This window comes from Heptranchias perlo, chromosome 5 (assembly GCF_035084215.1).
Source record: "Heptranchias perlo isolate sHepPer1 chromosome 5, sHepPer1.hap1, whole genome shotgun sequence".
Classification (NCBI taxonomy): domain Eukaryota; kingdom Metazoa; phylum Chordata; class Chondrichthyes; order Hexanchiformes; family Hexanchidae; genus Heptranchias; species Heptranchias perlo.
The window spans coordinates 81,827,509-81,854,960 of record NC_090329.1 but is presented as its reverse complement, the minus strand read 5'-3'; the positions used below and the strand labels follow the sequence as shown (position 1 = coordinate 81,854,960).

The window sequence follows — 27,452 nt, the reverse complement described above, 5'->3', positions numbered from 1 at the left end:
TCTTTGTTTTGCAAAATGTAATGAACTGCAAGGCTCATTTAAATAGAACATTAGTGATGTTTATGCAGTGGCGACAAATACTGCCTGACTAATGTGAGAAAGGTCACCCAAGACTGCCTGGAAAGACTCAGTGGCAAAAAAAAATCAAGGCAATGGTTACTTTCACTGCTACAGATAATGCTGTGGCCCTCACTGAAGTGGGTTGTAGATCTTCATCTAACAGCTGGCACAACTCCCCAATAGCCTCTGGAGAGAAACGCAGCCTTCTGAGGTATCGATGAGTAGAAAAATCTCAGCAAGACCTTCTAGGTCTGTAAACTCTATGAAGTGGGTATCACGTTGGAAACAAGTGTCTTCTGTGATGCATTATTCTAAGTTCCTCTAATCTAGTCTCTTTCATGTCTTTATCCTTTTCCTCTTCATAACACAGGAAGAGAGGACTTCCCATTCGGAAATCCTTCTCCCCAGTGCCAAATTTTAATTTGTCCAATACTCACTTTAATGTCAAGAAACCTCTTCAGTGAAGTTGCATTGCACAAAATAACAAAAATCTCTGTCTTGGGAAAGTCATAGAAAGGTACAGTTAGGTTCACTAAAAGTGCCCTCGTGTATGCCCTCTCATCTCAAGCATACCCCTGTGGTGCTCATGCTGCCACTTACATTTTCCAATATTGGGTTGGGGCACTAATTGGGGAAAATTGAAGGGAGATCTTGACCATGTCCAACCACCCCCATTTACATGCTGGACTCAAGGCAGGCAGTTATCAGGACTGGTGGTTTTTGGAGAGGAGAATTTTGGGGCTTGATTGTGGCGGTGAGCACACCACCAGATTTTAGCATCTCGAAAACCCCCAAAAATGTGTGATATTTCAAAGGTAAAATTCTGTCCAACATTTCTAATACCTACAATACCATCGACATTTCAAAAGCGAATTCCTAGCGACGTGCAACAAACATGCTGCACTCATTACAGGCAAAGTTAAAAGGAGCCCACATGTCAGGAATAACAATGAGCTCCTGCCTCTGAAATTAAATATTAGAATAACATACTGCAGCTTTTTTCAGTTAGAAAAACAGACTGTGACTATTTCCTTCAATGTACAAAACAAAATCTGGGAAAATTCCTAAATCGGCCCTGCCAACTGGCTGTAGAACTACAAAAATACTAACCATCAAAAGTGAGATAGTGTTTAACATGTAAACAATAATAAGATATTTTAATTCCTTCATCCACCATTGGATCACCACTTTCCATCAAGCTCAACTTTGTAGCAATTTATAGGTCATCTTTGAAGCTGACTTCACACCAACCTAGGAATCTGTCATAAAACAGGATCTTTGGGGCCCTTTTTAAACTTCTAAAGCTGTAAGTCTGGATCAAATTGATACAAAATTATTACTCACATTTTCTGCAGATGTTTTTTCTGATCCATTAATGTATTAGTCACTGTATTTTTTAAGCAAGGTCGGCTTAGTACCCTTAGAAATTAAAGTGTACAAAATTCATTCAATTTTACAAAGGTGAATCAACCACGTGCTAACAATTACTGCTTGGTTTCCATTTTGATATGTGAAATACTGGAAAGAATTTCTCATTCTCTCCATAACAAGTTGTTTAACAAGATCCTGGAAAATTATTATTAACTTACTTTGTGTCATTATTTTGCTTCTTTTAGAAAATACTGATCAGTGTGTTTAATTCCCAGCATAAGGTACTTTTAGCGCATCTGTTAATGCCTTCACATAAATCCTGCCAGCTGTTTTGAAGCAGAAATGGAAATTAAAAGCAAAGACCTACTCAGCTATTGATTCTGAGATATTCTTAATGCAAGTTTCCCTGTCCTACAAAGTACAAATTACAAATATAAGAGTCCCACAGGAAATGAATTTTGTGGACCTTAATATAGTACCTAGTAGGCATGTGGTACTAGTGGGCATGGACTTCATTGACTGGGCTGCAGTTTAAAGGTAATGCAGAGGGATTATGAGCCATAACAATAGTGGGTATCTCTGGTCCCCCCGGATCCAGTTCTTTATTCACAAAGGTGTCTGCAAAAAACAGGGGCACTATTGACTGCTTCAGCATAAAATCATCATATGTGCTGCTGGGGAATCTAGCATCACATGCATAATCATATGGTGATAGTCACATACAAGCTGGACATTGACTCAGTAGAACTCCTCCACTCACTGGGTGGCTGCAAGCTGTTGAGTACCTCGGAAAGAAGGCAACCTGTGTGCTGCCACCCCTGCCTTTGCTCTGTGTGGCTTATCCATAGCATGTGGTGAATTTTACCCATCGTCTGTTTTTTAAATATGTTTGTAACTTTGAACAGTTTAACAATGCTTAAATATTTATGACGTTATAATAGAATCAAGCACCTCACTGTCAGACTATATGGGATAAAACACCAGCATCCCAACTCTTATAACTATTTGGGCTGAATTTTGAAATGGAGCCCGGAAGGGGGTTGGGGGGTCAATTTGAGGTCGGGAAACCCATTAGTACGGGTTTCCTGGGTGTCCTTACGGTTTTGACGTAAGGACGTCTTTTATTTTTTTTGTTGGTTTCCTGTCCGACTGACCGGCTGATTGACAGGCAGGACGGGAGACCCCAGCCGGGGAGAGGATGTCTGCAGGTAAGTCTGCAGGTAAGACTTTGTTTGCATGGGGGGGGGGGGTTATGGGTGGGTAAGGGGCATAGGTGGGCAAGGGGCATGGGTGGGCATAGGTGGGCACAGGGGTGGCGAGTCATGGGGGATGGGATTGGGGGTCAGTCATGGGGGAGGCGGGAATGAGGGTCATCGCAGGGGTCCGCGATCGTTGAGGGGGAGGGTCGGGGGATTGGGGTAGGAGGATCGGGGTCGGAGGATCGGATTGGAGGATCGGGGTCAGGGTCGGAGGATCGGGGTCGGGGTTGGGGTCCGCGATCAAGGGGAGGGGTCCATGATCGGGGGGGGGGGGACTCCGTGATCGGGAGTGGGGGTGGCGGTCAGTGCAGGTTGGTTTGTTGGATCTGGGAGAAGCACTCTTGCTCCCCCGGGCCCACAAGTTGTGCTTTTCTAGGCACTTACCTGCAGTCTCGGCCCTTCTCGCCTCCTTTCACGAGGCGTAAAACAGAAGGCCCGGGAATCCCGGCCCCCCGAGGTTGAAATCCGGAAGTAGTTAAAAATGGAGGCCTGAAGTCTCCTTGAAAGGTTTTAAGGCCTGACCTGCCTCCTGGAAGTGGGTCGGTCACCTGCCCCTCGTCCCACCCCGGTGAAAATCGGAAATGGGCGGGTTGGAGGCAGGTTGGGGGCGGGTCTGAAATGGTGGCAATTTTCAATGCCCCCTGCCCCTAACCACCTGTTTTTAACTTTTAAAATCAAGCCCTTTGTGTCTGACAAGATAACAACTAACTTGTTTTAAAGGAGCCATTCACAAATTGTATGAATTTTGTTTTCCACTACAATGAGGTTTTATTCTCACAAGTCACAGATAAAGTTGTTACAGGAATGAGAAATATAAGTTCATACTGATTCAATAGGGGTGTTCCTTTGGGTCTGAAATTGAGGTGAAAGCATCTTATTATAGCAGACTAGAGGTAGCAGTAGTGTATCTCACCTTACTGGATGCCCAAAGTAGAAAAGTGTTTCATTTTCCAACACTGACACAACCTCCCTTGATGAGCACAGAAGTTTATTAAAATTAATGGGGTATTCCATTAACATGATTACAATTGAAATCATTTAATGTGAGTGCAGCTCTATTATACAAATGTTACTATTATAAAACAAAGAGTATTACTGAGTCCCTTAATATTAATAGAAATATAGTGAAATGTTTGAAATACTGGAAGAGTACTAAAGAGGTAATGGTCAAGTGGGCATGCTTCTGCACACCTTCTGATCTTATCTCAAATTTAACAAATATGGTTAGTGGTCCATGAAGCCATAAAGTAAATGAATGACACATGAATTAGCATTGTAATCCCATCAGACCTATTCCCTTATCTGCTGTGTTTGTGCTCCAGGGAATTAAGGATTCCTCACAATGGGGAGATTAGCACAATTTTTGTCATTTATGGTGAGAAAATGGATACCTCTGCTGGAGCAAAGTTTCACCCATCTCACCATAAACATGTGGTTAAAATATCTATAGTACACTGAAATTCTTACATTGGTCACACAACCCATTGAAACCTGCTATGTAAACATTTCTTATGGGAATTCCAATGTTAAAATGTCAACACTTACCTATTATACTTACCTCTAACTATTGTCTCTCTCACCACTTGGTGGTGCTTTAAGGGGAATTCAAATGTTAAATGAAAACACTGACTAGTAATGACTCCCCATCATGCTACCTGGTACTGCTGTATTATCTTTTCCCCACAAAGTAGTCAAAATGCTTTCTGAAAAAATAACGACTGACATTTTTTCCTCATTGACTGAAATTTCTAGTATCCAAAATAAGATTTTAAACAAAGTGAAAAATTCAAAACAAAATCAAATACTTCACAATAACATGTTTAAATTTATCCATTGATTTGTCTTTTGTGTTTAATGCTTACATTAAAGTTTTTACTCTCCCAACAGCTTGGGTTTGGGCTTGATATCTTTGCTCAGGGCAGCAACTCTGTTAGCTGAATGCAAATTGTGTTGTCTGAGCATGTGCGGTATACTTAATTTACCAGAATGCATCACTATCATTTAGTCAGATGAACTGCTGGAATATTTTTCTTTGCGTTTACAAGTTTCTGCCCAGTTATTTTTCAAAATTATTTGAGAAAAGCAAGAAGAGCTATAGGACAAACTTCAAAAGCTTTACTCATGCAAAGTTTATATTGAGTGTTTTAAAAATAGCAGAGAGGGCTCATGTGTGTGTATGTGTGTATATGTATTTGTGTGTGTGAATAGCATTGTAATCCCATCAGACATTTCCTATTTGTGTGTGTATGCATATGTTTGTGTGCAAGAAAAGAAAAAATTAACATACTGCACTGATTGTACACTTGTAGCTTTCATTTTGTACCCTATAAGCTTCTGAAAGCATATTGAGGTAAAAAATAGTAAGCATTGTTCTTCTAATTTGAGTTTATTTTTTAAAACAAAACAGGAGTTGAATATGAAGCAAACAGTCTCTAATTCTCACCTGTACTTTGGTCAGTGAAAAATGTAAAGATTGTAATTACTGACACCTGTGAGACAGAATGACAGACAGACAAAGAGAGAGGCAGACAGATTCGTTTTAATTTGAGTTTGTTTTAAAAAAAACAAAGTTGAATTTTGAAATCAAACAAAGCTTCTTTGAGAGAAATAAATAGGGGAGGAAGATAGGATGGAAAAGGGAGGAGGGAAACAGGTGGAGTATAAGGGTGAGAGGGCCTCTGGCCTCTTAACACTTGTCCTTGAGGGGACCAAGTGGGAGTGAGAGTAAAGTGAAGGGTAAGGTGAGTGATAGTAGAGTGTGGGTGAGGGTAGGATACACAGGTCTGGTGGATAGTTCAAAGTGAAAAAGGTAAGGATAAAATGCTGAGAGTAGAAATAGTGATGGGAGTGATGGGGAATAGGAAAGAGAGGGGATGGTAAGAATATGAAGAGGTAGAGAATGTGATGGGAGCGAGAGGACGAGAGGAAGCATGAGTGATATGGGGAAGGGAATGAGAAGGAAGTCGCAGAGGGGTGCAGGCCACAACTATCCTGCAATCGCCACTAGGAAATGCAGCTTGCAGTCATCAGTGCTATCTTTCCATGCACAGCATGCTATTCTAACCACCATCTCCCACTTGAAAGAAAAGAAGAAAAGACAGAGGGAGAAGCAAAGAAAAGAGTTAGAGAAAGAGGAATAAAAGAGAAGAGAAAGAGAGAGACAGAAGCAGAAGAGGAAGAGGAGGGGGCAGAGAAAGGGACAGCAACTCAAAAGCAACAGAGACAGGTAGGAAAGATATCATATTCTCCGACCTAGCTCATTTAGTCGATATAATATGTGCCAGTTGGAATAAATGATGTTCAGGCTCTTTCTAAGACTGAAAAAGTAACCAGCAGTCTGGCCCCCTTCCTGAAGGATAATAATACAAGGTTTCCACCCATAAAAACGACAGCACACCCTTGTAAAGGAGAAGTAATCTAACCAGATAGGAAGCCAGGAGTAAACCCTACACCTTCCGCAGGGACCACAAACATTGAAAGCCAACCTAACTGCCCTGCCCAGATATCACTATCCTTGTGGCCACCAGCAAAAATCCTGATCCTGAAATGTTCGTGTGCTAATGTAAGAGTATTAAAACATATCATGTCATAGGATCATAGAAAAATATGCTCCTGCAAATGCACATTATACAACTCCATCATGAAACATGATTTTGATTACAAATCAACAATAAAGTGTGGCAGGGCAGGACTTCCACTTGCTGTCCAAAATCCCAGGGTCAACAAATTAACATATTTTGGACAGGCATTCACAATGGGGGCTTGACATAGAATCATAGAAAGGTTACAGCACGGAAGGAGGCCATTCGGCCCATCAAGTCTGTGCCGATGCAAGAGCAATCAAGCTAATCCCACTTCCCTTGTCGGGAACGGGAGTCCCATCTCCTCCTCTTACTCTGGTATCGGGAGGTGGGGGGAGGATGGAGAGGTGCCAGTGCCCCCTACCATAAGATTATCTCATTGGGCCAGAAAAGGGGCAGAGACCTAGCTGGGTTTCACCCCAAATTCCGTCCCCGCCCACATTATGTAATTTTTATGTTACAAAGGCACAGGAATTTCTAACTCAAATCTTTTTTGAGGATATAAATTTAAATGGAAAATGGTTGACCAAAACAGAAAACCCAATACTCATTTACATTTTCATTTTCTGAAAAATAAAATGTTACCTTGTCCAAATTTCTTTGCAGTATGAGTTTCAGAAGCTTCTTTATAACCAAGCATCCTGCAGACCACTTCTCCATCCTGCTTGTCCCATTTATCATCGCACACTGTTCCCCATAGCTTGTCATAGAAAACCTCCACCCTGCCTTCATGAGGTCCTGAGCCATTCACCAGTCTTATGACAGGTTCAATTTCTCCTAATGAAAACATGTATTAACAAACTGATTAACGTCCAACCAAGATAAATAAATCTCCAGGATCTGATGATTTCCACCCCAGAGTGTTAAAGGAAATAGGTCAGGAAATTGCAGATTCCTTGTTCATGAATCACAGAAAGTTAACATGCAGGTACAGCAAGCAAATAGGGAAGCAAACGCTATGTTGGCCTTTATTGCAAGGGAGTTGGAGTATAAGAGTAAGGAAGTCTTGCTACAATTTGGTGAGATCACACCAGGAGTACTGTGTACAGTTTTGGTCTCCTTACCCGAGGAAGGATATTCTTGTCTTAGAGGGGGTGCAACAAAGGTTCATTAGATGGATTCCTGGGATGAGAGGATTGTCCTATGGCAAGAGATTGAGTAGAATGGGGCTATATTCTCTGGAGTTCAGAAGAATGAGAGGTGATCTAATTGAAACGTAAAAAATTCTTAGAGGGCGTGACAGAGTAGATGCTGAGAGGCTGTTTCCCCTGGCAGGAGAGTCTAGAACTAGGGACCATAGTCTCAGGATAAGGGGTCAGCCATTTAGGACTGCGATGAGGAAACATTTCTTCACTCAGAGGGTTGTGAATCTTTGGAATTCTCTACCCCAGAGGGCTGTGGATGCCCATTCGTTGAGTATATTCAAAACTGAGATCGATAGATTTTTGGACACTAAGGGAATCAAGAGATATGGGGATAGGGTGGGAAAGTGGAGTTGAGGTAGAAGATCAGCCATGATCTTATTGAATGGTGGAGCAGGCTCGAGGGGCCGTATGGCCTACTCCTGCTCCTATTTCTTATGTTCTTATGTTATACATAATTTTCCAAAGCTCTCTAGATTCAAGAATTGTGCCCTTGGATTGGAAAATTCCAAATATCACTCCTTTACTTGGACGGAGAAGATCCAGGTAGTGGATGCGAGAAGGTAAGTCTTAGATTGGGAGGGGGGTCGGTCATGGGGCGGGGGGGGGGTTCAGGGTCGGGAGTCATCGGGGGTTTGGTTATCAGGTGGGTCGGTCACCGGGGTCGGGGTCACCGGGGGTGTGTCAGAGGCTGTTGCGGGGGGGGGGGGTTCGGAGATTGTGGTGGGTGGAGTTCAGAAATTGTGGTGGGGGGGGATCAGAGATCATGAGGGGGGTCAGGGATCGTGGAGGGGGGTCGGAGATTGTGGGGGGCTGTCAGAGATCGAGATGGGGGGTGGCGGTCAGTCGATCGCATGTGTGGGATCGCTGCAGGTAGACTTGTTTGGCCTGGGGGAAGCACTCCTGCTCCTCCGGGCCCACAAGCGGTGCAATAAAGGCACTTATCTGCTGATCTGGCCCTTCTCGCCTCCTCTCACGTAGTGTGTAGCAGAAGGCCCAGGAATCCCGGCCCCCAGGAGTTAAAAATAAAAAACCTGTCAAAATGGAAGCCCACAGCCTTTTTAAAAGCTTTCACTGACTGACCCGCCTCCTGAGAGCAGGTAGGTCACCCCGCCCTCGACCTGCCTCTGTTAAAACCATAACTGGGCAGGTTGGAGGCAAATTGGGATTGGATTTTAGTTTTTTTTACAATTTTTACCTTCCCACCTGCTCCTAACCCATTTGTGGGGTTAAAATTTAGGTCAGAGAGAAGGGGTAAAAGGAATGTTCTCTGATTGGTGGGAAGTGACAAGCATTCCCCAGGGATCTGTACTGGGGCCTCAGCTTTTCATCATATATATTAATGACTTGGATGAAGGAATGGAGAGAGTTGTATATCTAAGTTTGCAGATGACACTGTTAGGAGGCATAGTAAGTTGTGTTGATGGGAGCTAGGAAGTTACAAAGGGACAGAAACAGACTAAGGTGTTTTAAATTTGATAGCACCCGATAACAGGAACAAAATGGTTGGCTCGTTGGACTCATGCTACAATTGTGTATAGCGCAGATGCATCAGAATAATATTGGGGCTTAAAGGGTTAAATTATGAGGACAGATTGCATAAACTTGGTTTGTATTCTGTTGAGTTTAGAAGGTTCAGGGGTAATCTAAGCAAGGTCTTTAGAATGATAAAGGGATTCAATAGAATAGATACAGATAAACTATTTCCTCTTGTGGGGGAATCCAGAACAAGGGGACATAATCTTAAAATTAGACTAGGCCATTAGGAGAGCAGTTGGGAAACACTTTTTCACAGAAAGGGTCGTGGAAATCTGAATGCTGGGTCAATTGAAATTTTCAAGACTGATATCGATAGATTTTTGTTAGGTAAGGGTATCAGGGGATATGGAGCAAAGGCAGATAAATGGAGCTGAGATACAGATCAGCCATGATCTAATTGAATGGCGGAATGGGCTAAACAGCCTACTCCTGTTCCTAGATTTGTAGGAGATTAGCTTATCACTAAATTTCAAAAAATTCTACGCTCTCCTCTCTGCATCATGGCAACAAGGTTAGCTTGCTGGGCTGCTGCAGTCATAATTAAGGCCTAAACTCCTGAGGCATGATTTTAGCATGTTTCCACTGGCAGAAGGGTCAGTAACCAGAGGACAAAGATTTAAGGTAATTGGCAAAATCATAGAATCATAGAAAATTTATGGCACCGAAGGAGGCCATTCGGCCCATCGTGTCTGCGCCGGCTGAGAAACGAGCCACCTAGCCTAATCCCACTTTCCCGCATCTGATCCGTAGTCCTGTAGGTCACGGCTCTTCAGGTGCACATCCAGGTATTTTTTAAATGAGTTGAGGGTTTCTGCCTCTACCACTCTCTCAGGCAGTGAGTTCCAGACCCCGACCACCCTCTGGGTGAAAAAGTTTTTCCTAATTTCCGCTCTAATCCTTCTACCAATCACCTTAAATCTATACCCCCTGGTTATTGACCCCTCTGCTAAGGGAATAGGTCCTTCCTATCCACTCTACCTAGGCCCCTCATAATTTTGTACACCTCAATCAAATCACCCCTCAGCTTCCTCTATTCCATGGAAAACAACCCCAGCCTATCCAATCTGTTACCATAGCTAAAATTCTCCAATCCTGGCAACATCCTCGTAAATCTCTTCTGCACCCTCTCTAGTGCAATTACATCCTTCCTGTAATGTGGTGACCAGAACTGTGCACAGTACTCAAGCTGTGGCCTAACTAGTGTTTTATACAGTTCCAGCATAACATCCCTGCTTTTATATTCTATGCCTTGGCTAATAAAGGAAAGCATTCCATATGCCTTCTTAACCACCTTATCTACCTGTTCTGCTACCTTCAGGGATCTGTGGACATGCACTCCAAGGGCCCTCACTTCCTCTACACCTCTCAGTATCCTCCCATTTATTGTGTATTCCTTTGCCTTGTTTGCTTTCCCCAAATGCATCACCTCACACTTCTCCAGATTGAACTCCATTTGCCACTTTTCTGTCCATCTGACCAGTCCATTGATATCTTTCTGCAATCTACAGGTTTCCTCCTCACTATCAACCACATGGCCTATCTTCGTGTCATCTGCAAATTTCTTAATCATGCCCCCTTTGTTTAAGTCCAAATCGCTAATGTATACCACAAAAAGCAAAGGACCTAGTACTGAATCCTGCGGCACCCCACTGGAAACAGCCTTCCAATCGCAAAAAAAAGAACCAGAGGAGAGATGAAGATTATTTTTTTTATACAGCGAGTTGTTATGATCTGGAATGCACTGTCTGAAAGGGTGGTGGAAGGAGATTCAATAGTAAAAGGGAAACAGATTATATACTTGAAAAGGAAAAATGTGCAGGGTTATGGGGAAAGAGCAGAGCACTTGGACTAATTGGATAGCTCTTTCAAAGAGCTGGCACAGGCAATATGTGCTAAATGGCCTCCTTCTGTGCTGTATGATTCTGTGATTCTATGAACTGCTGTATCTCTGAACTAACTTTAACGCAAAAATAGAAATGAGGAAATTAGTAAAAAAACTCTGAGTCACTGCGAGTAAAGCTCTATTCCATCATCAGCTGGTATCTGCAGTTTCCTTTCCATACTTAAAAGTGTAAACAATCTTACAACACCAGGTTATAGTCCAACAATTTTATTTAAAAATCACAAGCTTTCGATTTTTAAATAAAATTGTTGGACTATAACCTGGTGTTGTAAGATTGTTTACATTTGTCAACCCCAGTCCATCACCGGCATCTCCACATCATACTTAAAAGTGCTAAGGAAAATGAAGCAAACAAAGCCTTGCTGGTTGAGGATTGATCTGCATGGACAACTAAACGAAGTACAGCCATTTACTCACAGTAAACTTGCAAGTAACTAATGCAGAATATGGCAAAATGTCAGTGCACAACACTGCTGGAAGTGAACATAACTGCACAATTTTAATCATTACAGCATGGGCTCATCAACTGCATCACCAGCACATGAACCACAGCAGTGTGGGAGGCTGTTCGTGTGCTGTGCAACTGTGCACCATAAAAGTACAATGCACATATTTATAGGAATTGAACTACATGTTGTTATATCTGATTAGTTGGGCTAAATAATTCCCTGGGGCCAGTTAGGTGTAATTTTCAGCAAAAGAAATTTCCTTTACAGCACATTAAAGAATAGCAAACTACAAAAAAAATCCAAGAAATGTAATTTTACTTAATGAATTATTAAAGTACTTATAATATGTGAATGCACAAGATATTGCAGTTTAAGTGGTGTCACAGTGCTTGTAGGGTGAATATTTATAGACTTTTGCTAGAATGTTTGAATTAGCACTTGTGGTTCTTTAACTTCTACATCTAAGTGCTGTTTTTACAAATGCACACTCGTGGAGAGTGAGGATCACCATCGAGAACTGTGCCTTCATTAAATCAGCCAGCTTATTTCTTTATGTACCTTATGCCAAAGTGCTCCCCCAGCTGACAGTGTAGAAATGTGGGCTAAAGGCTAACTAAGCTATTTATTGGAATTCCAGTCATTTGTAGCAGTAATTACCTCTAATGGACATGCATCAGCATCTGGACTATGACCTTTGCTGCTGTCACTGTTCGATCACTGCTTTCTGGTCCTGTGGGCTTGGGGAGTACTGCGTGCAGGATTGCACTCTGCGCTATAGGGAGGATGTTGACGTAACACAGAGGGTAAAGCATAGATTCACTAGGATGCTGCCTGGTATGAGGAAATATAAATATGAAGAAAGACTTGAAAAATTGGAGTTGTTTTCATTAGACCAGGAGAGATTCTGGGGTCATTTGGTGTTTAAAATTATGAAGGGATGGGATGGAATAGATAGAAGCAGATTGTTTCCAGTGATTGACAAGTCTAGAAGGAAGGAACATATATATAAGATTAAATATAAGATATTTATGACAGAAAGCAGAAACATTTCTTTTTACACAGAGAGTTGTGAAGTTGTGGAATGCACTGCTGGAGTTAGTGATTGAAGCAGAGACTGTGTCAACATTTAAGAATACCTTAGATAGGTGGCTCAAAGGAGAAGGGAATAAAGCAATGGGAACAGGGCAGGTACATGGGATTAGAACTACTACTCATATGGAGGATAAACACCAACATGGACTGGCTGGGCCATGGTGTATGGCAGCATAGTGGATATGTTATTGGACTAGTAATCCAGAGGCATGGGTTAATAATCCAGAGAATGTTGAGTTCAAATCAGACCAGTTTGAGAACTTGAATTCAAAATTTTTAAAAATCTGTATCAGTAAAAGTGATCATGAAACTGTCAGAATGTTGTAAAAACCCAACTGGTTCACTAATGTCCTTTAGGAAATGAAACTTGCTCTCCTCACCTGGTGACTGCAGTCCCAAACCAATGTGGTTGACTCTTAACTGACCTCTGAAGTGGCCTAACAAGCCATTCAGTTGTATCAAACTACTTTCAGGGAGAAAGTCCACCACCACTCAGGGCAACTAGGGATGGGCAATAATTGCCAACCTTGCCAGCGATGCCCATATCCCAAGAATGAATTTTATAAAGTCTGTTTCCATGTTGTAATTTCTATGTAATTCTATGGCTTAGAAATTCCTCAGAGTTGCTGCCGTTCCATCGACATTACTTCACTGGAAGTGTGGCGCACGTACGTAAACGGGGTTTCTGCCACACTTCCAGCAAAGTAACACCTTTGGAACGGTGATATCTCCGAGGAATTTCCTGGCTTGTGTTTCAATCACTGCACCTTTCTGTTTCTGTGCTCTGTGGTTATAGTACATTCATTTTCTTCACTAAATATCTGGCTAAATGAACTGTCCATGATTTATTTCACTTAAAGCAACTTTACTTGCTTAAGAGGAGAGTTAAGATGATTATTAAAAACTTCTCTGGATTGGTTGGACATTTCCAATCATCACAACAGATTCAGAAAGCATTCAACAAATCGGGGAAAATGTGATTTTTACTATACAGGCACATTCCTCCATTGCTAACCTGGCTGATGTGGACTATTAGTTTCTTTGAAAAGAGAAAGAAGAAAGAGCTTGATTTTATATAGCACTTATCATGTCCTCAGGTCATCCCAAGATGCTTTACAACCAATGGATTATTTTTGAAGTGTATTTACTGTTATGTAGGCGAATGATTCTACAAACAGCAAATGAGTGAAGGACAAGATAATCTGTTTTTAGTGTTGCTGGTTGAGGGAAGAATGTTGGCCAGGACACTAGCAGAACTCCTTGCCCCTCTTTGATTAGTGCCAAGGAATCTTTTATGACCAGCTGAGCAGGCAGGCAGTGCCTTGGTTTATCGTCTCATTCGAAAGTCAGCACCTCTGACAATGCAGCACTCCCTTAGTGCTGCACTGAAGTGTCAGCCTAGATTATGTGCTGCAGTCGATAGTGAGGATTTAACCCATAATATTTTGAAAGTGTTACTAACTGAGCCAAACTAACACTAACAAAATATGTGAGAGGCAGATACTTCCATGTGTGTTGTCTGTATAAATATGCCAAATATATTGGTGGAGAAATAGCCCAGGTTCACACTAGTAATAGGGTAACATTCCAATCCAATTCATCACATATACCCAAACGCTATTATTACCAGTGCTCATGGCTGATCCCTGTTCAACATATAGTCCATGCTAGAAGACCTAAGTGGTAAATGTGGATTATTTTGATTGTGTGGGAGTTCCTGGCAGGGCTTTACAGCTTGTAATTTATGACTAGCAGATGGCACTGCTGGAAGCACTTTCATTTACTAGTCAAAGCAGCCCCACAGGGCCCCTTTACATGATATCACGATGAAAAAATCCACATGCCACGTTACAAATCCAGCCAAAGTGGGCAGAAAGGCATTATAGATGTTTAACAAATATCGTCAAAACATGGATTGACAGTCTTCATAATAAAACATTCAAAAAGTAAGAAAGAAATAATGAAGCTTTTGGGAAGAGTATACAACTTGCACTTGTATAGCGCCTCTCATGTAGAATAATCACCAATCTCACCTCATATAAATACTTCAAAAAAATTTCTTATTTTGCTTCAATATTGTCCCTGCCCTGTTGTTCCTACCATACCTTTTGATCAGGGTGAGCAATCATACGTAGTTTAACAAGCTTTCTGGGTGCAGAAGTATTTTATTTCAATAAGGTGGGGCCCATTACAAGATTGCTAATCATGCAAACAGGTCAAATTGATATAATTAGCCTTAAGTCATTCAGGACAGAGCAGCTTGTTGCCACTGGATTCCATATCCACCACCTCTATCACTGGTGCTCTGTGGCTGCAGTATGTGCTCTCTATAGGACACACTGCAGAAACTCACCAAGGTTACTTTGACAATACCTTCCTCCCCAAGAAGGATAGGAGGATTAATGTTATGAAAACACTATCACCTCCAAGTTCCCCTCCAAGTCACACATCACCTTGATTTGAACATATATCACTGTTCCTTCATCATTGTTGGATCAAAGTCCTGGAATTCCCAAGCTAATACCATCATGGCAGCACCATCAGCGCAAGAACAGCAGCAGTTCAAGATGAAGGCCCACCGTCACCTTCTCAGGGCAACAAGGGATGGAAAATAAATGGCCTTTCCAGTATTGTCCTCATCCAGGGAACAATTATGAAAAAGAAAAAAAAAATCTAACCTCCCAATTTAGAAATAACCAAATTAATCCTCCTTGTTAAAGTTATTTTTCAAGGAGTCTTCAATTTTATCAGATGTTGTGGCAAAGTGAGTGGAAGCAAACTCAGACATACATAAATGATCCGGACTTGGGAATTGATGGAACAATATTAAAATTTGCTGATGATACCAAATTTGGGGGTGGGGGTATGGTATGATAAATTTTGACAATGTAATTGTTCTGCCACTTCAATAATTGCCATCAGTTCTCTTCCTGGCAACAAGATAATGGCCCGAATTTGAGGGCCTCCGTCCAACAGGAACAGAGTAATGATGCTCCAAAAATCATGGGGAATCACTTAATGGGTATGGGGAGCAATAGGAGGCTGTGACTAGGTGGCTCATGTGAAGAAAAGCAGCTGCACGGACTTGAAAAAGAGCTGATTCTGGAAATGAAAATCAGAGTTTCTATAATGGGTAGCCTATCCACAGTGCCAGTTTTACACCCTGGTGGCAAGTTGAAATTCGATCCCACTGATACATGTATCGCTTCTATTCTTGACTACAGTCTCCACATAGCCATCATACGTTTTTCCTCAACTTTTTTCCATTTTCTCCCCTTTTCTAAAGCTGGTGACAGCCCCGTTTGTTATCTCATATAAATGGCTGTTCTTGATGTGGAAGCCTAGACGGTAAGAATATGTAGGACACTTTCCAATGGGTGCAATTCAGCTATACCCAATCCTGTCCTCACTCAACACTATCAATTGTTTACTACCCTGTTCCCACTTCCGATCTGCCACCGGCATTTTCGTTAGGGCCTTCACAAGGTCAGCTCAGTGCCTGCCTGTTTCAGGCATGAGCCTACATGTAATATGCTAATTGGGCCCTACGACGTACATAGGACCCCAACGCAATTTTGTGACATCAGTGGGCAGAGCGTACAGCAACAACAGCAACTTGCGTTTATGTAGCGCCTTAGACATAGTAAAACATCCCAAGGCGCTTCACGGGAGAGATTATCAAACAAAATTTGACACCGAGCCCAGAGAAAGCATGGGAATCCTCTCCAGTGGCCCGGTATAAAGGAGCAGCGGAGAGGGGAGAGAGAGCAGCCCAGAGAAAGCATGGGAATCCCCCCCAGCGGCCCGGGCGTATAAATCATGGGAATCCCCCCCAGCGACCTGGGGATATAAAGCACAGGAATCCCCTCCAGCGACCTGGGGCTATAAAGCACAGGAATCCCCCCCAGCGGCCTGGGGATATAAAGCACAGGAATCCCCCCCAGCGACCTGGGGATATAAAGCACGGGAATCCCCCCCAACAGCCCGGGAATATAAAGCACAGGAATCCCCCCCAGCGGCCCGGGGGTATAAATCATGGGAATCCCCCCCAGCGGCCCGGGAATATAAAGCACAGGAATCCCCCCCAGCGGCCCGGGGATATAAAGCACGGGAATCCCCCCCCAGCGACCTGGGGATATAAAGCACAGGAATCCCCCCCAGCGGCCCGGGGATATAAAGCACGGGAATCCCCCCCAGCGACCTGGGGATATAAAGCACAGGAATCCCCCCCAGCGGCCCGGGGATATAAAGCACAGGAATCCCCCCCAGCGGCCCGGGGATATAAAGCACAGGAATCCCCCCCAGCGGCCCGGGGGTATAAAGCACGGGAATCCCCCCCCAGCGACCCGGGGATATAAAGCACAGAATCCCCCCCAGCGGCCCGGGGGTATAAAGCACGGGAATCCCCCCCCAGCGACCCGGGGATATAAAGCACAGAATCCCCCCCAGCGGCCCGGGGGTATAAAGCACGGGAATCCCCCCCCAGCGACCTGGGGATATAAAGCACAGGAATCCCCCCCCAGCGACCTGGGGATATAAAGCATGGGAATCCCCCCCCAGCGACCTGGGGATATAAAGCATGGGAATCCCCCCCCCAGCGAACTGGGGATATAAAGCACGGGAATCCCCCCCCAGCGACCTGGGGATATAAAGCATGGGAATCCCCCCCCCAGCGAACTGGGGATATAAAGCACGGGAATCCCCCCCCAGCGACCTGGGGATATAAAGCATGGGAATCCCCCCCCAGCGGCCCGGGGATATAAAGCACGGGAATCCCCCCCCAGCGACCTGGGGATATAAAGCACAGGAATCCCCCCCCCAGCGACCGGGGATATAAAGCACGGGAATCCCCCCCAGCGACCTGGGGATATAAAGCACAGGAATCCCCCCCAGCGGCCCGGGGATATAAAGCACAGGAATCCCCCCCAGCGACCCGGGGATATAAAGCACAGAATCCCCCCCAGCGGCCCGGGGGTATAAAGCACGGGAATCCCCCCCCAGCGACCCGGGGATATAAAGCACAGAATCCCCCCCAGCGGCCCGGGGGTATAAAGCACGGGAATCCCCCCCCAGCGACCTGGGGATATAAAGCACAGGAATCCCCCCCCAGCGACCTGGGGATATAAAGCATGGGAATCCCCCCCCCAGCGAACTGGGGATATAAAGCACGGGAATCCCCCCCCAGCGACCTGGGGATATAAAGCATGGGAATCCCCCCCCCAGCGAACTGGGGATATAAAGCATGGGAATCCCCCCCCAGCGACCTGGGGATATAAAGCATGGGAATCCCCCCCCCAGCGAACTGGGGATATAAAGCACAGGAATCCCCCCCCAGCGACCTGGGGATATAAAGCACAGGAATCCCCCCCCCAGCGACCTGGGGATATAAAGCACGGGAATCCCCCCCCAGCGACCTGGGGATATAAAGCACAGGAATCCCCCCCAGCGGCCCGGGGATATAAAGCACAGAATCCCCCCCAGCGGCCCGGGGATATAAAGCACGGGAATCCCCCCCCAGCGACCTGGGGATATAAAGCACGGGAATCCCCCCCCAGCGACCTGGGGATATAAAGCACAGGAATCCCCCCCCAGCGACCTGGGGATATAAAGCACAGGAATCCCCCCCAGCGGCCCGGGAATATAAATCAGGGGAATCCCCCCCAGCGACCTGGGGATATAAAGCACGGGAATCCCCCCCCCAGCGAACTGGGGGTATAAAGCATAGGAATCCCCCCCAGCGACCTGGGGATATAAAGCACGGGAATCCCCCCCCAGCGACCTGGGGATATAAAGCACGGGAATCCCCCCCCAGCGACCTGGGGATATAAAGCACAGGAATCCCCCCCCCAGCGACCTGGGGATATAAAGCACGGGAATCCCCCCCCAGCGACCTGGGGATATAAAGCACAGGAATCCCCCCCAGCGGCCCGGGGATATAAAGCACAGAATCCCCCCCAGCGGCCCGGGGATATAAAGCACGGGAATCCCCCCCCAGCGACCTGGGGATATAAAGCACGGGAATCCCCCCCCAGCGACCTGGGGATATAAAGCACAGGAATCCCCCCCCAGCGACCTGGGGATATAAAGCACAGGAATCCCCCCCAGCGGCCCGGGAATATAAATCACGGGAATCCCCCCCAGCGACCTGGGGATATAAAGCACGGGAATCCCCCCCCCAGCGAACTGGGGGTATAAAGCACAGGAATCCCCCCCAGCGACCTGGGGATATAAAGCACGGGAATCCCCCCCCAGCGACCTGGGGATATAAAGCACGGGAATCCCCCCCAGCGGCCCGGGGATATAAAGCACAGGAATCCCCCCCCCAGCGGCCCGGGGATATAAAGCACAGAATCCCCCCCAGCGGCCCGGGGATATAAAGCACAGAATCCCCCCCAGCGGCCCGGGGGTATAAAGCACAGGAATCCCCCCCAGCGACCCGGGTATATAAAGCACAGGAATCCCCCCCAGAATAACTAGGGCGCTAGATAGGGCTCTAAACTAAAAAGTGGGAGGGAGGGTTCGGTAAGAGTAAATTTATAAATCTAAAGGGAAAAATGTAAGGATTTGGATAACGATAAGCAGAGTGTGTCAGGAGGGACACACTCTGCTTAACGGTAATAGAGCATCAGTGAATAAGATCAAATCAGGGAAAAATAGTAAAATGTTAAAATTAAAGGCGCTTTATCTGAATGCACGAAGCATTAATGGCACAAATAGAGATAAATGGGTTTGATCTAGTAATCATCTCTGAGACATGGTTGCAGGGTGACCAAGGTTGGGACTAAATATTCCAGGGTACTTGACTTTTCGAAAAGACAGACAAAATGGAAAAGGAGCGGGGGCAGCTCTAGTAAAATAATAAAGGATGACATGAAGTAGTGAGGAAGGATCTTGGCTCGGAAGATCAGGAAATAGAATCAGTATGGGTGGTGATAAGAAATATCAAGGGGAAGAAAACATTGGTGGGAGTAGTTTATAGGCCCCTAACTGTAGTTATACTGTTGGACAGAATATTAATCAATAGATAAGAGTAACTTGTAACAAAGATAATGCAATAATCATGGGGGACTTTAATCTTCATAGAGACTGGGCAAATCAAATTGGCAAAAGTAGTTTGGAGGACGAGTTAATGGAATGCATTCGAGACAGTTTCCGAGAACAATACGTCGTGGAACCAACCAGGGAACGGGCTATTTTAGATCTTGTCTTGTGTAATGAGACAGGCTTAATTAGTAATCTCATAGTAAGGGATCGTCTGGTGATCATAATATGATAGAATTTCATATTGAGTTTGAGAGTGACATACGTAAGTCGGAAACTAGAGTTTTAAACTTAAATAAAGCCAATTACACATTGGTATGAGGGGCGAGTTGGCTAAGGTTGATTGGGAAATTAGATTAAAAGATGTGACGGTAGATAAGCAATGGCAAACATTTAAAGAAATATTTCATAATTCTCAACAAATATATATTCCACTGAGAAATAAAAACTCGACGGGAAAAGTGATCCATCTGTGGCTAACCAAAGAAGTTAAGGATAGTATTAGATGGAAAGAAGAGACTTATAATGTTGCCGAGACGAGTAGCAAACCTGAGAATTGGGAGAGTTTTAGAATCTAGCAAAGGATGATCAAAAAATTGTTAAAGAGGGAGAAAATAGAATAGGAGAGTAAACTAGCAAGTAATATAAAAACAGATTGTAAGAGCTTCTACAATTATGTAAAAAGGAAGAGAGTAGCGAAAATAAACGTGGGCCCCTTAGAGGCTGAGACAGGAGAAATTATAATGGAGAATAAGGAAATGTCAGAGACATTAAACAAATATTTTGTATCTGCCTTCACAGTAGAAGACTCAAAAAACATACCAGAAATAGTGGAGAATCAAGGGTCTAATGAGAGTGAGGAACTTAAAGTAATTAATATTAGTAAAGAAACAGCACTGGAGAAATTAATGGTACTAAAAGCCACCAAATCCCCTGGACCTGATGGCCTTCATCCTAGGGTTCTAAAAGAGGTGGCTGCAGAGATAGTGGAATCGTTGGTTGTGATCTTCCAGAATTCCCTAGATTCTATAATGGTCCCAATGGATTGGAAGGTAGCAAATGTAACCCCGCTATTCAAGAAAGGAGGGAGAGAGAAAACAGGGAAGTACAGGCCAGTTACCCTGACATCTGTAGTCGGGAATATGCTGGAATCCATTATTAAGAACGTGGTAATGGGGCAGTTAGAAAATCATAATATGATTAGGCAGAGTCAACATGGTTTTACGAAAGGGAAATGGTGTTTGACAAATCTATTGGAGTTTTTTGAGGATGTAATTAGCAGGGTAGATAAAGGGGAACCAGTGGATGTAGTATATTTGGATGTTCAAAAGGCATCCGATAAGGTGCCACACAAAAGGTTGTTACACAAGATAAGGGCTCATGGGGTTGGGAGTAATATATTAGCATGGATAGAGGATTGGTTAATGGACAGTAAACAGAAAGTAGGAATAAACGGGTCATTTTCAGGTTGGCAGTCGGTAACTAGTGGGGTGCCACAAGGATCAGTGCTTGGGCTTCCGCTATTTACAATCTATATTAATGACTTAGACGAAGCGACTGAGTGTAATGTATCCAAGTTTGCTGATGATACAAAGCTAGGTGGGAAAGTAAGCTGTGATGAGGGCACAAAGAGTCTGCAAAGAGATATAAACAGGTTAAGTGAGTGGGCAAGAAGGTGGCAGATGAAGTATAATATGAGGAAATGTGAGGTTATTCACTTTGGTAGGAAGAATAGAAAAACAATATTTATTAAATGGTGAGAAACTATTAAATGTTGGTGTTCAGAGGGATTTGGGTGTCCTTGCACACAAAACACAGAAAGTTAACATTATGGTACAGTAGGCAATTAAGAAGGCAAATGGTATGTTTTTTTTTATTCGTTCATGGAATGTGGGCATCGCTGGTAAGGCCAGCATTTATTGCCCATCCCTAATTGCCCTTGAGAAGGTGGTGGTGAGCCGCCTCCTTGAACCACTGCATGCAGTCCGTGTGGTGAAGGTTCTCCCACAGTGCTGTTAGGTAGGGAGTTGCAGGATTTTGACCCAGTGACAATGAAGGAACGGCGATATATTTCCAAGTCGGGATGGTGTGTGACTTGGAGGGGAACGTGCAGGTGGTGCTGTTCCCATGTGCCTGCTGCCCTTGTCCTTCTAGGTGGTAGAGGTTGCGGGTTTGGGAGGTGCTGTCGAAGAAGCCTTGGCATGTTGCTGCAGTGCATCCTGTGGATGGTACACACTGCAGCCACAGTGCGCCGGTGGTGAAGGGAGTGAATGTTTAGGGTGGTGAATGGGGTGTCAATCAAGCGGGCTGCTTTGTCCTGGAAGGTGTCGAGCTTCTTGAGTGTTGTTAGAATCATAGAAAAGACACAGCACAGAAGGGGGCCATTCGGCCCATCGTGTCCTCGCCGGCTCGAAGAACAACCAGGTGCTCATTCTAATCCCACCTTCCAGCACCCGGTTCATAGCCCTGCAGCTTACAGCACTTTAGGTATAGGCCCAGGTACTTTTAAAAAGCGTTGAGGGTCCCTGCCTCTACCACCAATTCGGGCAGCGAATTCCATACACCCACCACCCTCTGGGTAAAAATGTTTTTCCCCATGTCCCCTCTATTCCTTCCGCCAATCATCTTAAATCTATGTTCTCTAGTTCTTGAACTCTCTGCTAGGGGAAACAGGTACTTCCTGTCTACTCGATCTGGGCCCCCCGTAATTTTGTACACCTCAATCAAGTCACCCCTCAGCCTCCTCTGCTCCAAGGAAAACAACCCCAGCCTATCCAATCTCTCCTCGGAGCTGCAATTTTCAAGCCCTGGCAACATTTTTGTAAATCTTCTCTGCACTCTCTCCAGAGCAATTACGTCCTTCCTGTAATGTGGTGACCAGAACTGCGCAGAATACTCCAGCTGTGGCCTTACCAGCGTTTTATAAAGTTCCATCATTACATCCCTGCATTCATATTCTATACCTCGGCTAATAACAGGGAGCATTCCATATGCCTTCTTCACAACCTTATTTACACGAACTGCCACCTTTAGGGACCTGTGCACATGCACTCCAAGGTCTCTCACTTCCTCTACTCCTCTCAATATATTCCCGTTTACTGCGTATTCCCTTTTACTGTTTGCCCTCCCTAAGTGCATTACCTCACACTTCTCCAGGTTGAACTCCATTTGTCACTTTTCCGCCCACTCCATCAACCCATTGATATCTTTTTGGAGTCTATAGCTATCCTCTTCACTATCAACTACGCGGTCAATTTTTGTGTCATCTGCAAATTTGCCAATTATGCCCCCTACATTCAAGTTCAAATCATTAATATATACCACAAACAACAAGGGACCCAACACTGAGCCCTATGGCACACCACTGGAAACGGATTTCCATTCGCAAAGACATCCATCGACTTTTACCATTTGTTTCCTGTTACTAAGCCAATTTTGGATCCAATTCACCACATTTCCCTGTATCCCATGGGCTTTTGCCTTTCTGACCAGTCTGCCATGTGGGACCTTGTCTTACTAAAATCCATGTAGACAACATCCACTGCACTGCCCTCTTCAATCCTCCTTGTCACTTCCTCAAAGAATTTAATCAGATTTGTAAGGCATGACCTTCCCTGAACAAATCCATGCTGACTATCCCTGATTAAACCATGCCTTTCCAAGTGACAGTTTATCCTATCTCTCGGTATTGATTCTAATAGTTTGCCCACCACCGAGATAAGACTGACCGGCCTATATTTGTTCAGCCTTTCCCTCGTACCCTTTTTAAACAATGGTACTATGTTTGCAGTCTTCCAGTCCTCCAGTATCTCCCCTGTATCCGGTGAGGATTGGAAAATGATCCTCAGAGCATCCGCTATTTCCTCCCTGGCTTCCTTCAATAGCCTAGGAAACAATCCATCCGGCCCTGGTGACTTATCACCTTTCAAGGATTCCAGTCCCTCTAGTACTTCCTCTCTCGTTATGTTTAGCTTATCCAATATTTCACACCTCTCCTCTTTAACTACTACGTCCGGGTCATCCCGTTCCTTTGTGAATACGGGGACAAAATATTCATTTAAAACCCTACCCACATCCTCTGCTTCTACTCACAAGTTACCCTTATCATCCCTGATAGGTCCCACCTTTTCCTTAGCTATCCTCTTGTTCTTAATGTACTGATAAAACATCTTTGGGTTTTCTTTAATCTTACTAGCTAATATTTTTTCATGCCCTCTCTTTGCTTTCCTTATTTCCTTTTTTACATCATCCCTGTACTTTCTATACTCCTCTAGTCTTTCTGCAGTATTTAGTTTTCTGTGACAGTCATAAGCTTTCTTTTTCTGCTTTATTTTGCCTCGCATACTTCTAGACAACCAGGGGGCTCTAAATTTGGCAGTGCCACCCTTTTTCTTTGAAGGGACGTGTCTGCATTGTACCCATAGAATTTCACTTTTTAGGGCCTCCCACTGGCTTGCCACTGATTTCTCCTCAAGTAGTTGTGTCCAGTCCACTTCTGCCAAATCACCTCTAAGTTCTGTAAAATTTGCCTTCCCCCAATTTAAAACGTTTACTCCTGATTTAACTCTGTCCTTTTCCATAATAAAATGCTAAAACTAACTGAATTGTGGTCACAATCCCCAATATAGTCACTCACTGTCACTTCACCCACTTGCCCAGCTTCATTTCTCAGGACTAAATCTAGAATTGCATCCCCTCTTGTTGGGCTTGTCACATACTGGCTAAAAAAGTTCTCCTGGACACCGATCAAGAATTTTGCACTTTCTGTGTCCCTCACACTGTTTGAATCCCAGTTGATGTTAGGGTAGTTGAAGTCCCCTACTATTATTGCCCTCTTATTTTTGCACTCAGAATTTGCCTACATATTTATTCTTCTATCCCCCTTTTGCTATTCAGGGGGCTATGGTACACTCCTAGTAGTGTGACTGCCCCTTTTTTATTTCTTAGCTCAACCCATATGGCCTCAATTGATGATCCATTTAGCATATCATCCCTTCCCACAACTGTAATTGATTCTTTAGCCAATAATATTGGAGCTGCACTCATCCAGGCAAGTGGAGAGTATTCCATCACACTCCTGACTTGTGCCTTGTAGATGGTGGAAAGGCTTTGGGGAGTCAGGAGGTGAGTCACTCACTGCAGAATATCCAGCCTCTGACCTGCTCTTGTAGCCACAGTATTTATGTGGCTGGTCCAGTTAAGTTTCTGGTCAATGGTGACCCCCAGGATGTTGATGGTGGGGGATTTGGTGATGGTTATGCCGTTGAATGTCAAGGGGAGGTGGTTAGACTCTTTTGTGTTAAAGATGGTAATTGCCTGGCACTTGTCTGGCGTGAATGTTACTTGCCACTTATTAGCCCAAGGTCTTGCTGCATGTGGGCATGGACTGCTTCATTATCTGAGGGGTTGCGAATGAACTGGACACTGTGCAATCATCAGCAAACATCCCCATTTCTAACCTTCTGATGGAGGGAAGGTCATTGTTGGCCTTTATTGCAAGGGGGTTGGAGTATAAGTATTGTTGCAATTGTACAGGGCTTTGATGAGACTACACCTGGAGTACTGTATACTGTTTTGGTCTCCTTACCTAAGGAAGGATGTACTTGTCTTAGAGGCGGTGCAATGAAGGTTCATTGGATTGATTCCTGGGATGAGAGGATTATCCTATGAGGAGAGATTGAGTAGAATGGGCCTATACTCTCTGGAGTTTAGAAGAATGAGAGGTGATCTCATTGAAACAAATAAGATTCTGAGCGGGCTTGACAGGGTAGATGCTGAGAGGCTGTTCCCCCTGGCTGGAGAGTCAGGGTAAGGGGTTGGCCATTTAGGACTGAGATGAGGAGAAATTTCTTCACTCAGATGGTTGTGAATCTTTGGAATTCTCTACCTCAGAGGGCTGTAGATGCTCAGTCATTGAGTATATTCAAGGCTGAGTTGGATAGATTTTTGGACTCTAATGGAATGAAGGGATATGGGGACCAGCCGGGAAAGTAGAGTTGAGGTAAAAGATGAGCCATCATCTTACTGAATGGCAGAGCAGTCTCAAGGGGCCAAATGGCCTACTCCTGCTTCTATTTCTTATAAGGAGATATTAGGACAGTTGACCAAAAACTTGGTCAAGAGGTAGGTTTAAGGAGTGTCTTAAAAGAGGAGAGAGAGGTAGAGTGGCGGATAGGTTTAGGTAGGGAATTCCAGAGCTTGGAGCCTAGGCAACTGAAGGCACGGTCACCAATGGTGGAGCGATTAAAATCAGGAATGCGCAAGAGACCAGAATTGGAGGAGCGCAGAGATCTCTCTCGGAGAGTTGTAGGGCTGGAGGAGGTTACAGAGATAGGGGCGAGGCCATGGAGAGATTTGAAAACAAGGATGAGAATTTTCAAGTTGAAGTGTTCCCGGACCAGGAGCCAATGTAGGTCAAAGGACTGCTGCAGGCCCAACAGAAAAAGGTAAGTACAAGTTTTGTTATGATTTTTGTTGGGCCAGGAATAGCATGATTGTTCCTGTTGAGCCCACAAAAAACTTCTGCCTCATTTCTGGCCTGTGAGCCAGTAGTAAACAAGTAAGGCCCAGTCCTCAAAATAGCGTGGGCTTCTTGGCAAGGACTTTGGGTGGGTGGCGTGAGCTCTCCTCCCGCTGCCCACCTGAAATCTGGCCAAAGTTAAAATCACACTAGTGTCTTTCTACAGTACAGAGAGACCACCTATTCTTATCCAACCAATCTGGTTGCTTCAATAGGCACATTACCACTTCTATGTCTAGAATGAATATATCTTATTTGATGAAAAAGCTACTGTGACAAATAAAGGGATTTTGTCCCATTAGGATTGTATGTATTTGTTTTTTAAATTGTTGTAATCCACAGTTAAAATGGATTCTGTTCCATTAATTTTAAAATATCTACTCATACCAATTTGTTTTGTTGGAGCCTTCTTTGATCTAGGGTATAATTGGAGGACACTGGAGCCAATATTCTGGTAAATGATGGGATTAGATTAGGTGGCTCATGTGGAGAAAAACACTGGATGGGCGAAATGGCCTGATCTGTGCTCTAATGCTCTATAATTATACAGTAAGCTCTACCTCAGCACCGTGCAGTGGGTGTTTACTACCACTGCATTTTTTAAAAGAATGATCCACTAAGGCACTCACCCTTCTCACCCTTCTCCCCCTTTTCTCCTTTTCTTCCTCTGTCACCTCTGCGACCTTTAAAAGAAATCACAAAAAGCATAAGTCTTAGCAAACAAGAATGTTCATGTTGTAAACTGAATGTAAACTTGCGCTTCCTATGCTATCGCCAGCAATCATAAGACATGTTAATGATAAAAGAAAGAATTAGAAATTACCATGATGTTGAAAAGATGTTTGTTTACCATGGGTTTTACCTTGCTGGTGATTGTTTTGGCATGAGGTGAGGCTTAGTACTAAATTATTACTGACTTGTAAAATTAGACCCCAATGTATCCACAACATTTGTTGAATATTGCCGTTAGTTGAGTAGATTTTAAATAAGTCGGTTATAAGAAAATAATGCACAAAATATTAAATTATGTTTAAAAATGACACTTATCTGCATCAGTAGAATGAGCAAGAGTGTACAATTCAAATTTCAAGTGAGTATTCTGAACATAGAAGAGTTAATAACAATAGAAATGGTCAATCATAGCATTGTTGCAGTTTCACCAACGAGTTAAATTAGTCAGATAAATTGTTCAGTTCCTATGAACATTTCTTGTAACAGCGATTTATTTACCTCAAATCAGTGGTGGTGGAAAACTGCTATATTGAATTCAGATGAATAAAATTAAGTATATATTATCTATCAGCGACAAACAGTGTGTGCAGACAGTGATAGGTACAACTCAATCTTTAATACAGGGCAGAATATAGATTTAAAAAATACACCTTGAGTTTGAAAAAGCCACAGATAGCTCAGGGGAAGGGAGTGAATACATCCAAGTGACAAGTAAATTGAAATGTTTGTTGTTGAGATTTAAGTTTCAACTGCCATTATGGGA

General features: G+C 44.0%; 1 protein-coding gene across 1 annotated transcript in view; it reads right to left on the bottom strand.

Annotated features, from left to right (window-relative positions):
- scara5 (scavenger receptor class A, member 5 (putative)) overlaps positions 1-27,452 on the bottom strand; it is a 97,123-nt gene that overhangs the window by 14,982 nt on the left and 54,689 nt on the right. Inside the window, exons 7-8 of the mRNA XM_067984742.1 lie at positions 26,587-26,640; positions 6,857-7,048 (exon numbers count right to left, since the gene is read on the bottom strand). Coding sequence (XP_067840843.1) covers positions 6,857-7,048; positions 26,587-26,640 — 246 coding nt within the window. The remainder of the gene's footprint in view (positions 1-6,856; positions 7,049-26,586; positions 26,641-27,452) is intronic.